The sequence below is a fragment of the Quercus lobata genome, chromosome 10, assembly GCF_001633185.2.
Source record: "Quercus lobata isolate SW786 chromosome 10, ValleyOak3.0 Primary Assembly, whole genome shotgun sequence".
NCBI lineage: Eukaryota > Viridiplantae > Streptophyta > Magnoliopsida > Fagales > Fagaceae > Quercus > Quercus lobata.
Genome location: NC_044913.1, coordinates 37,589,152 through 37,603,909, shown reverse-complemented (window position 1 = coordinate 37,603,909; position 14,758 = coordinate 37,589,152). Strand labels below are relative to the sequence as shown.

The 14,758-nt window shown below is 33.7% G+C and overlaps 1 protein-coding gene across 1 annotated transcript; it reads left to right on the top strand.

Moving 5' to 3' along the window:
• The first annotated feature begins 1,422 nt into the window (after positions 1-1,422).
• Positions 1,423-9,344, top strand: LOC115964156 (glutamine--fructose-6-phosphate aminotransferase [isomerizing] 2). Its single transcript, XM_031083505.1, has 11 exons — positions 1,423-1,885; positions 3,295-3,467; positions 4,460-4,568; positions 5,361-5,506; positions 5,810-5,974; positions 6,619-6,979; positions 7,081-7,331; positions 7,408-7,522; positions 7,629-7,884; positions 7,962-8,130; positions 8,968-9,344. The coding sequence occupies exons 1-11, from the start codon at positions 1,636-1,638 to the stop codon at positions 9,049-9,051; spliced, it is 2,079 nt and encodes a 692-aa protein (XP_030939365.1). The 5' UTR covers positions 1,423-1,635; the 3' UTR covers positions 9,052-9,344.
• Positions 9,345-14,758: the final 5,414 nt, after the last annotated feature.

Below are 14,758 nucleotides of genomic sequence, written 5' to 3'. Positions count from 1 at the left end.
ATTTAAATTGGGAAAAATCATATTTGAGGATTTTAAATCTAAAACCTCAAATTAAGAATTACGAATTGGCTTGATCTCTGTCAAGGGTACGTAAGCAACCTAAATAAATTATTAGGTGCAGCCACAAATAAATAAAAACACATATCCCCTTAAACATGAAAATAAATAAATTTATGTACAAAGACAACGTGGTTGGAATCAAAGAGTCTTCTCTTGAAACAATAGATTGTAATTAAGAGACACATTATCTTGAATGGATGCTACTCACATCAATAAAACTCATATGCCAAAAGGCCTATGGGTGAAATTATGTTTGATGAATTTGACTAAATAACAATTCTTGTTAAACATAATTTGACAATGTTTGTTAAACATAATTTGACAATATTTGTTAAACATGGGTTAACAATTTTCGTCAACATAGCCCTTTTGAGATTCAAATATTATCTATATTATTTATAAGATGATTCATCTCTTTGAATTGGATTTTTATGCAGTTCAAAAATACCCCATAAACCTTTCTTATCAAAAAAAAAAAAAAAAAAAACCCTTAACCTTAGGTTTAATGGAAAAAAACTTGAGGACAACAACTTAATATGCCTACAAAAATATGACACTCTCCTACTAATTTATGCTCCAAAACAAACTTATCCAAAAAAATTTTAAAAATAAAAATTACGATAATAGACAAAAAAAAAAAAAAAAACTCATCACACGTGCAAATATATAATATAATTAGATATGATATGATATAGATCAACAATTATTTATGAAATTTGAATTATTGCCATAATTATTTATGAAATTTGAATTATTTCTATAAATAGATAGATAGATAAATAAATATCTTCTAAAAAAAAAGATAGATAAATAAATAGAAGATAGATATCCTTCCTTCTTCTGTATTTTCTATACAAGACAAGATAGGTATCCTTCCTTAACTACACGTGAAGGTCCGGGAAAAGGTGAGGAAACTACCCAAATTTGAAAATTTCCCCCAAATGACCGTGTCCCCCTTTGCACTCCCTATTATTAATTTTTATTATTATTATTATTATTATTAAAAAAAAAAAAAAAAACCAAACAAACAAACAAAAAAGTGTTTGCCTACCGGTTGTGTATGCAGGCAGGCCCAGTCGGGCCAATAATTCTGGAAAAACACGTATGACTTTGGTGTTGAGGCTAATCATGTAGTGCCACAACAGCAAGTTATGATGCACATTCAAATTACACAATTATCCTTATTTAAATTGTTTTTTTAAAGTATTCTCAAATCAAATCAGAGGACTATACAGTATACGTATTTAAATATATATTTTTAATTTTTAAATAATATTATACATATTTTTAAAAAATACAAATAGATTAATCTAACCAAACGGGCTAATCTCTTAACTCGACCTGATTTGTAACTGACTGAAAAACTGAAACCCAACCAACTAATCGACAAACAAAATCCCATTTTTCTCTTATTAAAAAAAAAAATCCCATATTTATTTCTTGAAAAACCCAAAAAAGAAAGTCAGAAAGTCAGAAAGTCAAATCTGTCCAACCGGTCCACTCCTCCCTCTCTCTTTTTAAATTTCGCAGAAGTAGAAGAAGGAAGCAAGAGCAAGATAGAGAAGGAGAAAAAGAATGTGTGGAATATTTGCGTATTTGAATTACAATGTGAACAAAGAGAGGAGGTATATTCTTCAGGTTCTCTTCAATGGCCTCCGCCGTTTGGAATACAGAGGCTACGATTCTGCTGGGATCGCCATCGATTCAAATTCCTCCGATCCAATTCCATCATCGTCTTCCTCCCACAGTTCCACCGTCTCTCAGCCCCCTCTCGTTTTTCGCAGAGAGGGCAACATCGAGTCCCTTGTCAAATCCGTCTATCAAGGTCCCTTCTCTCTCTGTCTCTGATTTTCTTTCCTTTTTGGGTTTTGATTGATTTTGATGCTCTGTTTAATTTCCGAGAATTCTGTCTGATTTTTAATTAATGATTCTTTTTTACAGTTTCTAATTTCTTTGCCTTTCCATATGTTTTTTCACCGATGAAACTGTGTATTATATTGTTTTGTAACATTTAATTTTGTCTCTAGATATGATTGATGGGGAATAGTGATGTATTTGTCATCAACAACACACCCAATTGACAATACTTACTGACACACCCAAATTGCTACAATAAAAGTGGTGGGAGAGAAATTGTTGGAATAAACATGGACTTTCTCTTTCAAAATGTTAAAAACGTTTAACATCTGATCTAATTCAACTTTTTGGGATGTGGGCCATGGAGGGTCAGGGTCTCAATCTTTCTGTTTGCAATGCATTCTCATTTCTTTTTTTCTTTTTCTTTTTCTTTTTATGGGGGGGTTCAATTTTCCTTTTTAAAAGTTCTGGAAAAAAATTTGTTTACGTTTGTCTATTTAGCAAACAAGTCAAGGTCAAGTCCAATTTTAGGTTTGACTATTAAATCAGCTGAGTACAAACATAATAATGTGTTTGTGAACAAGTTCGTGAGTATGAAACTTTTTTTTTTATAATGCGAATATGAGGCTTTATTTGAATATACGTAATATCATATGCGGCTGCTATGCTCGACCAAGGATAAGCTATTGCAATTTTAACTTAACTTAATATTCTGTATGTTTATTTTCTTCAAAAAAAAATCCTGTATATTTATATGTATAAATACATGAAATTATTCATATATAAACTTGATACTAGATTGTGTAATTTTCTAAATAGGTTCCTAAGATAGCAAATTAGCCTTTATAATTTATTGATACATAAATAGTCCATTTTGTGGTAAAAATTATGTATACTTTTTAAAAATACAACTTTGGTAAATCTAGTTTTATAGGTTCATAAATGAATTTCATTCTATCTAACTAATTTATCAACAAAGAAAACCATACCATCTAATTAACTCAAATAATATAATTTCAACTATAATTTATTTATTAAATATATAGCATAGATTTGTGAAGGGAGAAAATTTTTTAGTTGTGTTGTTTACTTTATATGGGAAAAGAATAAGTTAGTCAAGAAGCTCGCAAACAAGCTCATGTGTATTTGACAATAAAATGGACCAATCTAGTTTGTTATATTTTCTTTAACATGAATGAATGTAGAACTAAGGGTAACTCTAAAGGATAACATAATTGGTTGGGGGCAACGCCCCATGAAGCATATGTCACTAGAATCTCCCCTTCCTGAGTCCCTTGGGGTGAAAACGTACTTATCAATATATATATATATATATATATATATATATATAACTAATGGTGATTTTGGTATTTTCAGAGGTTGCTGAAACAGATTTGAATTTGGATGAATCCTTTTCTGTCCATGCTGGCATAGCGCACACCCGGTGGGCAACCCATGGAGAGCCAGCTCCGAGGAACAGCCATCCTCAAAGCTCTGGTGATGGAAATGACTTCTTGGTTGTTCATAACGGGGTTATTACTAACTATGAGGTTTGCTTAATATTTTTGCAGCAAGATGTTTCCTTTCTTTATTATTTTTAATTCCCTTACAGATCTTTTTTGGTAATAATAGTCCTCTAAGATGCATTCTACTTGACTGATGTGTTCTCTCAATTCTATAATTCTCATGGGAGTAGACAGCATTTTTTGCTGCTGGTCTTGGACTTGGCTTGAGTCTCTACCAAAGAATGGCTAAGTAATATAAGTAGCATATTATATTACTTTTGCTTTTGCTATTGCTATTGCTTTGTGAGGTTATGTTTGTAGCCTGTTTGGTGAGGATCAAACTGTTGCAAATGGATATGGAGTTCATTTTACACGTCCTTAATTAGGTCAATTTTTTTTTCCTGATTCATATTTTGATTTATAAAATCTTACTCCAGTTATACTAGATTCCATATGAGAAGCGTTTCTCAAGTCCATGTAAGCCATTTCTAGATTTGTTCATGGTTTTTAGGTTCTAAAAAAAAACTGTTGCTTTTCTTGGGTTTTAGTTTTTTGACACATTTGGAAATGCTTTTCATCAATGGTTTGGTAATAATAAGTATTTACTTAATTTGGGATAGCTTGTGTGAGCATGGTGTCGAAAAGGTGATGGGGATTGTGTGTGAGTCCGACAGGTGTGCCATCAATGCAGGATATTGAACCCTGGTTATTGGATGGTGGTGGAGGAGGTTACAGTGGCATTGAGGCAGTCGAATGATTGCTATAGCAACACATAGTGGTTATTACTGTAGAGTACTTGGTTGTTGTGATGGTAGCTGTGCAGTACATGTTAGCCATGTGATTGAGAGTTGAGACAGTAGTCATTGTGGTTGTGGAGTAGATAATGCATGTGCTTTTGTAATAATAACAACAATGTTCATGTGGATTTTTTTTCTTTTGAATTGTATTCAATTTAAAGAAACAGCGTTTTCAATTTGCATATGTAAACTTATCTATGGGCTTTCGCTGAGTTATTTTCTTATATTTTATATCTTCAGGTCTTAAAGGAAACTCTAGTCCGACATGGGTTCACATTTGAATCTGAAACAGACACAGAAGTAATTCCAAAGCTTACCAAATTTGTTTTTGACAAAGCAAATGAAGAAGGTGACCTTAACTTGTGAATAAAGTCTGTTTGCTAGCTTAAATAATAGAAAAGTGCTTTTGTGAATTTTAAGAAACTCATTTAGTACAGCTACTTTGCCAATGAAGTAGTAAAATAGCTCTAGAATATCAATGGAGATTTCTGGGTAGATTATAGCATTATCTTTCTATTTACAACTCTTTCAGTCATGTTGATGAAAACATATTATACATCTGCATATATGCATGACTGTAATTAGCAAAAGACATGCACTTTTGTATGTGGTAGCTATGTACATACATGTACAGTGCATAGAGCTTGTGCTATAAAGTGGGCCCCTCTTCTAAGCTTGTCTGGTGTTTCTCTCAATTTTAGCGAAATTGGAGGAGCAAAATGGCAGCCTCACTCTTTATATGAAGCTGACTGAAAACTAATTTCACTTTTCATAGGGAAATGACTATAACCCACTAGTAGCAAACTAGTTATGTAGCAAATGCTTTTGTCTGATTGGAATTCATTTAGTCAATTAAGTATTAAATGCTCAAGTTAAGTAAACCATTTGGACCTATCTAAGGCCATATATTATCTTTTTGAATGAAAGCACCATACTTTTTTCTCTTCACTGACATTAGTTAACCCAATAATGATGTTTTGCTTGTACTGATGTTTCTCAGGATGTTGTGTTTTTTTATAATTTTATTGCTGGTGTTTTTCTGAAGGGGTTTTTTTTTTTTTTTTTTTTTTCAATTTTGTTTGGATTTTAAAACATAATTTAAGTGACATTAGCTTAGAGCATTTGATCATTTATGTTGCAGGTGATCAGACTGTCACATTTAGTCAAGTGGTGCTTGAAGTTATGAGGCATCTTGAAGGAGCCTATGCTCTTATTTTTAAAAGCCGGCACTATCCAAATGAATTGATTGCTTGCAAACGTGGCAGTCCATTGCTCCTTGGTGTCAAAGTAAGTTGATGTTATACAAGAATAAATGTGAAAAGATTTAAGCTTTTACTAGTATGATTTTATGCCACCAAATCCTTGTTATGAACTCTTTTGTAGCTTTAGCTCAAATGTTTGTTTCTCCCGTCTTAAGAATGAGGTAGAGGATGAAGTCTAGGGTTTAAAACTTATAGGGTGCTTGTGTAACTTAGCAAACACTTTTTTGGTTATGAATCTCCTGCATTTTGTGCATAAATTAAATGTAACCTTCCTTCTGTCTGATTTGATTTATTTTTCTCTGGTTGTCCATCACGGCTGCTGTCTCAGGATTTAACAGAAAACATGAACAATGCATCAGCATTTCATGATGAAAAATTCCTCTCAAAGAATGATCATCCCAAAGAACTTTTCTTATCCAGTGATGCCAATGCTGTTGTTGAACACACAAAGAAAGTTTTGGTTATTGAGGATGGTGAAGTAGTTCATCTTAAGGTACGGTACTTCATTTTATTGTGTATGTTATGTACTTTACGAGTTTTCCCACTTGTCTTTTGGGCTTGGCAAGTGCCTTATTCCTGTATTGTATATACATGTTTTGTGATTTTGGCAGATAAAAAAATTCATATTTATCTATAGTGACTGAAATTTAGGCCCTTTGGAAGATAATTAATACACCCAATGTATCCTTTGCATTATTTCATCCTCTCTCTCTCTACGCATACGCATAGGCTCAATATATTGGCCAAATATAACTTCTGTAGCACCTTCTAATTTCATTTATCAAAAAAAGATGTCACTGGGAGCTGCCCAACTCCAATCTAGCAGAGCGAAGGCAGATCAAACTGTTTATTCCACCTTTCCTTTAAGAAATAGATGGCTTACATGTAGTTTTATGGCCTCTTTTCTATGAATCTTTTACTCAGTGGACCGGAAACCTATTTAGGTCTTGAGAGAAAAAGGAAAAAATAAGACCCGCAAGCATTTCTTTGCCGTAATATTGCTATATGTATTGTTGTCATATTAAAGACATTATGGAGACTAATTCTGTTTCTAATTTCGTTAATATTGATTTCAAAACTTAAGGTGTCATATAAATTTGTAATTGTCAATTGTTCTCATGATGGTTTTTGCTTCAGGATGGAGGGGTAACAATCCTGAAGTTCGATAGTGACAAGGGAAAACATGGCGGTTCCTTTTCTAGGCCTGCTTCTGTGCAACGTGCATTATCTGTTCTTGAGATGGAGGTTCAGCAAATAAATAAAGGAAAGTATGAGCATTATATGCAGAAAGAAATTCACGAACAACCGGAATCTCTGACAACCACAATGAGGGGGAGGCTAATTCATGGAGGCTCCCACAAAGCCAAGACAGTTCTTTTGGGTGGGTTGAAAGATCACCTTAAAACAATTAGGCGTAGCAGGCGGATAGTTTTCATTGGTTGTGGAACAAGCTATAATGCTGCTTTAGCTGCAAGACCCATCTTGGAAGAACTTTCTGGTATTACTTTGTGACTGTCAGTAAGGTTTTGCAGATTATAAACTCCATTATTTTTTTTTTAAACTTTTTTTTTCTTGTTTGTTTTATATGAAAATTTACAGGTGTCCCTGTTACTATGGAAGTTGCTAGTGATCTCTTGGATCGGCAAGGACCAATTTATCGAGAAGACACAGCTGTTTTTGTTAGTCAATCTGGTGAAACTGCAGATACTTTACTTGCATTGGAATATGCTTTAGAAAATGGTGCATTATGTGTTGGCATAACAAACACTGTCGGTAGTGCAATAGCCAGGCATACGCATTGTGGCGTACATATAAATGCTGGTGCTGAGATTGGTGTGGCAAGTACCAAGGTAATATTGTAATCATACAAATTTTATTTTGGTTGTTTATGTTGTCAGTTTTTAATGTTATCACTATCTTTAATAGGCATACACAAGTCAAATAGTAGTGATGGCCATGTTAGCGCTAGCAATTGGAGGTGATACCATTTCCAATGAAGCCAAAAGAGAAGCTACAATAGACGGTCTGATTGACTTGCCAAGTAAGTACTCAGCTTCTCTCTTTAACATTACTTTGGGATGTAGTGTCTTTTTCAAAGAAGTAGGCCAATGATCAAAAAATAAATTCTCTCTCATTTGTTTTTGCAGACAAAGTCAGAGAGGTGTTGCAGCTTGATCAGGAAATGAAGGATCTTGCAAAACTATTGATTGCTGAGCAGTCACTCCTTGTGTTTGGGAGAGGATACAATTATGCAACTGCCCTGGAGGGTGCTTTGAAAGTAAAGGAAGTGGCTCTTATGCATAGTGAAGGAATACTTGCAGGTGAAATGAAACATGGTCCTTTGGCTCTAGTTGATGAAAATCTCCCTATTGTTGTGATTGCTACTCGTGATGCTTGCTTCAGGTTAGAGTTCTATCATAGGAGCATCTATGTCACCCAAAATTCTTAGTTTCATACTGACATCTTTCTTTTGTTGACAGCAAGCAGCAGTCTGTAATTCAGCAACTTCATGCCCGCAAAGGTCGGCTAATAGTGATGTGTTCAAAAGGAGATGCTGCTGCAGTGTGCCCTGGGGAATCTTGTCGCGCAATTGAAGTTCCGCAGGTTGAGGATTGTCTTCAACCTGTTGTTAATATAATCCCCTTACAGGTATATTTCCTGCAATTTTTCAGCATGTTTACTTTTTATCTTTTCCTGCAATCTGAAATTAGAGTTTGTCGGTTAATTTCTACTGATGTCAAGACTTGAATCCTAATCATTTATGTGAGGGTAGTAATGATAAACATTTAGGGCTTGTTTGATTTGAGGGGGGAAGGAGAGGGAGTGGAGGGAAGTACAGTAGAGTTGGCTAAAAATAGGCTAATTTTAGGCCAAATCTACTCTACTCTACTCTACTTCCCCTCCCTCTCCCTCAATCCAAACGGACCATTAGATATAAGTAGTTAGTTCGATAACCATGTGTAGAGTGTCCTGGCAATTGGGGCCATAGCATAATTGGTTTTACTCATTTTATGCATCTACACTTTTCGTTCATCATTTATGCTATCTTCTTTGGATGTCAATCTTTTCCCTTGCAAGTCAGTGCTGTGCACATGTTTTTGAATGTATTTAGGTTGCAATAACTCTTAAAAGTTTAAGAATGACAAGACACATGTTACTTAGAATTTCTAGCTCTAAAGAATTTGCTTTTTCGGAATACATGTACAATGCATCTATGACATTCTTTTTCTTCAATCTTCAGAGGTTTGTCTTTGAATGCAACGCCTTCATAGTTCATATACCATTTTATTTCCCAAAAGATAGAGCAATAGAGAAGAAAATATAGAATCGTATTACTACTTTTCCATCCACAATTGTTGACAGTTCTATATTTTCTTGTATATTTCTTCATTCTTGCCAATTTTACCAGCATTTTTTTTTTCTGCTTTGCATCAAGCAAGCTTGATATGTGTAATTAGTTCTGATTCTCATCCTTTCTGGGTGCAGTTGCTAGCATATCATCTCACTGTCTTGAGGGGGTTCAATGTTGATCAGCCTCGGAACCTGGCAAAGAGTGTGACAACCCAGTAGATTTCTGCTGACCAAACTCATGCGTCTTTGACTCTTTACACAATGAGAGAATTCAGGATCCCAGCCGAAACCAAACGGCACCTTTAGAATTTTTTTTTTTTTTTTTTTTTTGTGTATATTTTTGGCTATGTAAACGGCAACACAGATGCATTTTCTGGTATTTATGCTGAGGTTATAATATGGTATTGTAAATTATCAGAAATAGGATCATTAAAACAATCAAATGATGCTATTTTTTGGTCACATTCCAACAATGAGTTCTATACAGTCAAATCTAGTTATTATGTGGCTAAGATCATGGCAGTAAGAGAAAATTTAATTTAGAGCTCAAATGGGGCATAAGCAAGTGTGGTCAAAGTCTTGAAGATTTGAAAGTTTATGGTGTTAGCTTTGCTGCCTCCATCCCTAGGTTGGGGGCTCACATATTGTGAGTGTGTTGTTGCATATATCTGAAACGTCAGATACTTTTTTTCTGGAAACCAAAAAAAATATAATGTGGTTTTATTTTTTAATTCAGCTACTCATCTAGACAGACTAGACTTCCACTGTGGGAACTTATGCTGGAAGGTATTTGATGTTTTAGTAGATGTTATGTGTGATACCTCACAAATAGACAAAGCACAACGTAAGAGAGAAACAATCTGTTTCCTTAAAGGGAAACTATCATTAAAAAGTGAAGAGTAATGCAAAAGTCACAAACTATTTTACAACATTTTTACAAAATGTTAATATGGTCAACCTCTTATTGGTTTTTATCTAGGCCCATCATTAATATTAATTTTTCATTTATCAATAATTACTCACTATATCAGCAATTTGTAAAATAGTTTGTATTCCGAGCATTATTCAAAAGTAAATCCTCAGGGATAAGTTTTATGAGTTTACATTATTATTTCAACGTCAAGCTATATTATTAAATGGCAAAACTAACTTATTTATCCATCCTTTATCTAAATTTGGGATGCAAAATGATGCATAATTGTTGATGAAGGATTGTTCACAAACATGGCCGAGTTGGGGCTTGTTTATGTCACTAACATTGTGGCGTAAGCCCTAAAAAGTGTGATATATTCATTATTATCTCATCATAATTTATATATTCAAAATATTTAAAGGTAATAATACAACACACTAATATAAACACCTTGAAGAGCTTCCTAGAATAATAAATATAACATACAGAAACACACTTTAACCTAAAAGGTTTAAGCCCAATGAGTATGTTTTCGATTATATTATATTAACTACTCATTCTTCTCATTATTATTCAATATGGGACTTCACTCACACGTGTATACCCAACAAAAAGGATTACAAGCTTCGATTTCAAAAGGATTGTCCATATGCTCACTACATTTATTGTTCATGTAGCTTGCAATTGGCATGAGAAGTTATCAACATTTGTTACAATATTTTTTTTACTAAATTGACTTCAATTGTCAATGTTATTAGTGCTTTATATAAACATAATGAGCAATTAGAAGTTGCCAAAAGATGATGAAGTTGAATATATAGTTGGTATTGATGAACTTGATGGATTTAATGGACTTAATCAAAGTGATGAACTTGATGGACTTAATCAAATTTGCACTTTACAACAAGTTATGGATTCTCGTTGGAGTTCTTACTTTGGGTCGGTTTCTATCTTAATAAAAATGTTAAGTACATGTGTAGTTTTACTCAAAATCATTAATAAAAGAGCTATTCCTTCAAAATGAGAAGTGGACTCAGATTAAGAGGCATTGACTTTATTTGAAGTTGTGTTCATGTTGCATCTCATGAAAGAAATTTTGGAGATTATTGATATACTTTTTCAAACTTTGTAGTGCTAATCAAGGCCTTTTAAATGATATGTATCTTGTTTCATATGCTAAAGAAACCATCCAAAATTTCAAAGATGATTGATGTGATGATTTACTTACCAGTGTGGTATCATTTTGTGTGGCATGCAATATACATCCCAAATTTGAATGTTCATTATGCCAAGAGACAATGTCAAGCTTGTCATCAACAAGATGATTATACAATTGAGTATTATTATCAAGTAAACATTTTTTATGCTATAATAGATTTTCGATAATAGGAATTAAAATCATTGGTTTAATGAGTATGCTATGAAGTTACTATAGACATCTTATTTTGTACCCCTTACAATCCAAGTCCTCGTTCTCCAATAATGACATCACTCAAAGGCCCATAATTGATTTAGGACCCAATCTTGTGAAACTTTGACTTGAAGGATGATTTTGGTAAAGAAAATGTGCAAGGCAAACCCTAAGCATGCGTACGCATACACGCATATGCACATGCATGCCTTTAAGTATCCATACGTATACATGGAGCATGCACATGCATGCCTCGAGTATGCGCACGCATGTAGGATTTTAGAATACCTGTAAGGAAAGTTTTTGGACATAAAATCGTGTAAAGTGAATCCCACATCTTTTGAGAGTTGCTGTACACCCCTATATGATCACTATAAAAGGCCCCAAAGGCTCTTTTTCGATATACACCGAATTCACTAGAAAATAGTGAATTAAAGAGAGAGTTTTTATACTAAAACATCCTCAAGTTAAAGTTTATTTGGTTGGGACTTATTTTGGTCTTAACCTTTGAGTTTTTAAGCTTACTTGTTTTCTTGTTTTTGTTCTTGATTAGATTGACCGAGGGAAACAGTCAAATCAAAGTTCTAAAAGAGTTTTAGTGTTGAGGTAAAGGTTCAAACTTTGTCTTTTCATTTTTTTTTTAATTTTCTTTTGTATTATATTGCTTTAATATCTTTTTTGTTAGTTTAGGTTGTTTAGTTTTCATATTAGCAGCATGATAGGCTATTAAATTTCCAATTTTAATTATTTATTCTATGTTTTTTAGGTTTGTGTTTTTAGGCGTGTATGCGTGCGTATGCTTCATGCATGCATACACATGCACATGGGATGCGCATGCATACCTCGTGCATACGCACGCATGCTCGTGTCTAGAAAATCAAAATTAGGTTCTTCTAGTTTTATTTTCTTTGATCAGTTTCTTTCACATGTTTTGTTCCTGTTTGGTTTAGTTTTGTATGTTTAGGTCTTTAGGTCAGTGAGATAACATTTTCTTTTGGTTTATTTGTTAGATTATGGATTAGGGTTTCACATGCTTGAATAATAACATGAACATGCATTGATGCATAGGTGCTGTGATGTAGTAAGGTAAGTGAGGTGAGTCATGCATACAAATATGAGCATGCATCTTTCTTTGAGTAACGAGCGTGACATGAATGATATCTATGTTTGAAGGCTTTGATGCCTCGCTTGGATGTTGTATATGTTTGATTGAATGCTATTATCATATGCTGTTGCCTTATTGATGTTGTTGCCTTGATTGATGTCTACTGCCTTTGGAAAATACATGAATTGATTAGGTGAATGCTAGGACTATACCATGTGATGCAATGGGATGAAATGCCATGTTGAATGCTTAGATACATGTTCAAGTGTGTGTGAGTCTAGAATGACATGTTAGAAAGCCATTTGATGGGACTAGGATTTGGAACACAATGAGTGGAGTTGACCTACGAGTCAGGTGGGGTTAGGTGCCTAACACCTTCCCATCTCCATACCTACATTTCGGATGCGTGTTTTGGTAAAGATTAGTCCTTCCACAAGGGCGCTATATATATGGTTCTTAGACCTAATCTAGGTACCAACTCCATTTACACCCTCCACCTGATCCACCCTAGACCGAGGCGTACTTCCTACTAGGATACCCAAACTTGTCGCGAGCATTTGCGCCCATAGTTACTTGTACTTATATTGACTCTAGATCCTTGAGAGGCACATGAATATTTTAGATTTTATAATATATGCTTGTTCGTAAACAAGTTTTAATCTCAAGGCTTCACAAATAATAATAAATAAATAAAAAAGCGTTAGAAATGGAACTTCATCAATATGAGCATAATGTAGTTTGGCATTAGAACTTCAAAAATTTGTCAAGTATTTTTGAATTATGCCAATGGGTAGGAGGGCCTGAATACTAAAAGTCTACCAACTTGCTTATAGAGTAGTTATACTTTTGCTTGCATTTAGTTTCTACTACAACTACAAAGTGAGCATTGAAACTATGAATATTATCAAAATTAGGTTTCGTACAAAAAATGGAAGATGATATTTCAACAAACTCTTTGATTTTATACATTGAAAGAGAAATTGCAGTAACATTTAATATAGAAGTAATCATAGATTATTTACGAGATTTAGAAGAACAAACTCTTTGATTTGATGTGTTGTACCTATGTCGCTATACTAAAAGGAAGCTAAACCCATTAAAATAATATCATCATTAGGGTGTAATAGGTTATTTATTTATTTACTATTATTGTGCTTATTAGAGCACTCACATGTCACACCAAGCTCAAAAAACTAAAAATTTTGAGGTAAAATGTAGCTAAACTCACCTAAGAAGCTCTTACATTAGGCTAAATAAGCTTTAGTCAAAAAGTAATTTGTGAACAGTAACTCAATATATTGAGTTATTGTAGCCCAATATCCCCTTTTTTGTTATTTTATATTTTCCCTAATCTCTCTCTGATTCACCATCACCAACCAAATCAACCATCAGCAATTCCATGCAATGGCTATGGCACCTCAGATCATTGGTCCTCTCCACATAGTTTGCTGTAGAGGTAGCTACACACGCATTTGCACCAATTGTGTCCTAAAAACCAACAATCCTTCTTTTGCCATCTTTGCTAGGGTGTTTGAAAAAAAATGCCTCCCTCTTTACCTATTGATCATCTCATCTATCTCAATTGACCTCCCATCACCCATTGCTCCTACATCCCGTGGACTCCTCCGCTACTTTCCTTATCTTAAAAAATCACAACAACAACAACATCAAAGACAAAGACAAACAATATTTGCAATAAAGATAGTGGCAAAAATGGGGAGAAAAAATTGTTAAAGTAATTTTAACTTGATGGAATATGATTGGAAGTTCAGAAGAACAATTGTTGAAATTGGAGGACGACATGAAGGAAAAAAATATTAATATATAGACAGAGAAAAAAATAATAATATTTAAATAAAACAGGGATAAAGTAAAGAGATATATATATATATCCTTCCTCCATACATAAAAGACCAAATAAAGACCTTGACCCTTGAAGTCAGATCCAAAAAAATCATTAGAGTCCTCTATAATTACCTTAAGGAACACCACGATCACTTTCTTGCTATTTATCCTGACTTAGACCAACCATAGAGAACCTCTTTTGCCTTTTGGATAACCAACTGGACTGTTATACATTATCTTTACATGTGATATTTGCTCAATGAGTATTACTTGTGTTTTCATTTTAAATCAGGGTTTTATAGACTTTTATACATATATGTATGTATGTGTGTGTATATATATATATATATATATATAAATATAAATATAAAAGATTAGTTAAAATAGAAGCAAAGTGGAGTTTTTGGATTAGATTTCTCTAAAACTCTTTTTTAAATTAGCTGCTTGTAAGTTGTAAAAGAAGAAAAAAGAAAAAGAAAAGAGAAAAGTGGAAGTTTGCCCCTTGGTTTTAAAAATTGGATTGGATTAGCCGGTACAAACCAGACCCTAAACCGGTCCGGTAAAAACTGGGAACCGGACCCTTTTTCTGGTCAGGGTCTGCCCACAAAGCACGGTTCAATTATACCCGAATGCAGCCATCTCATCGTAACCG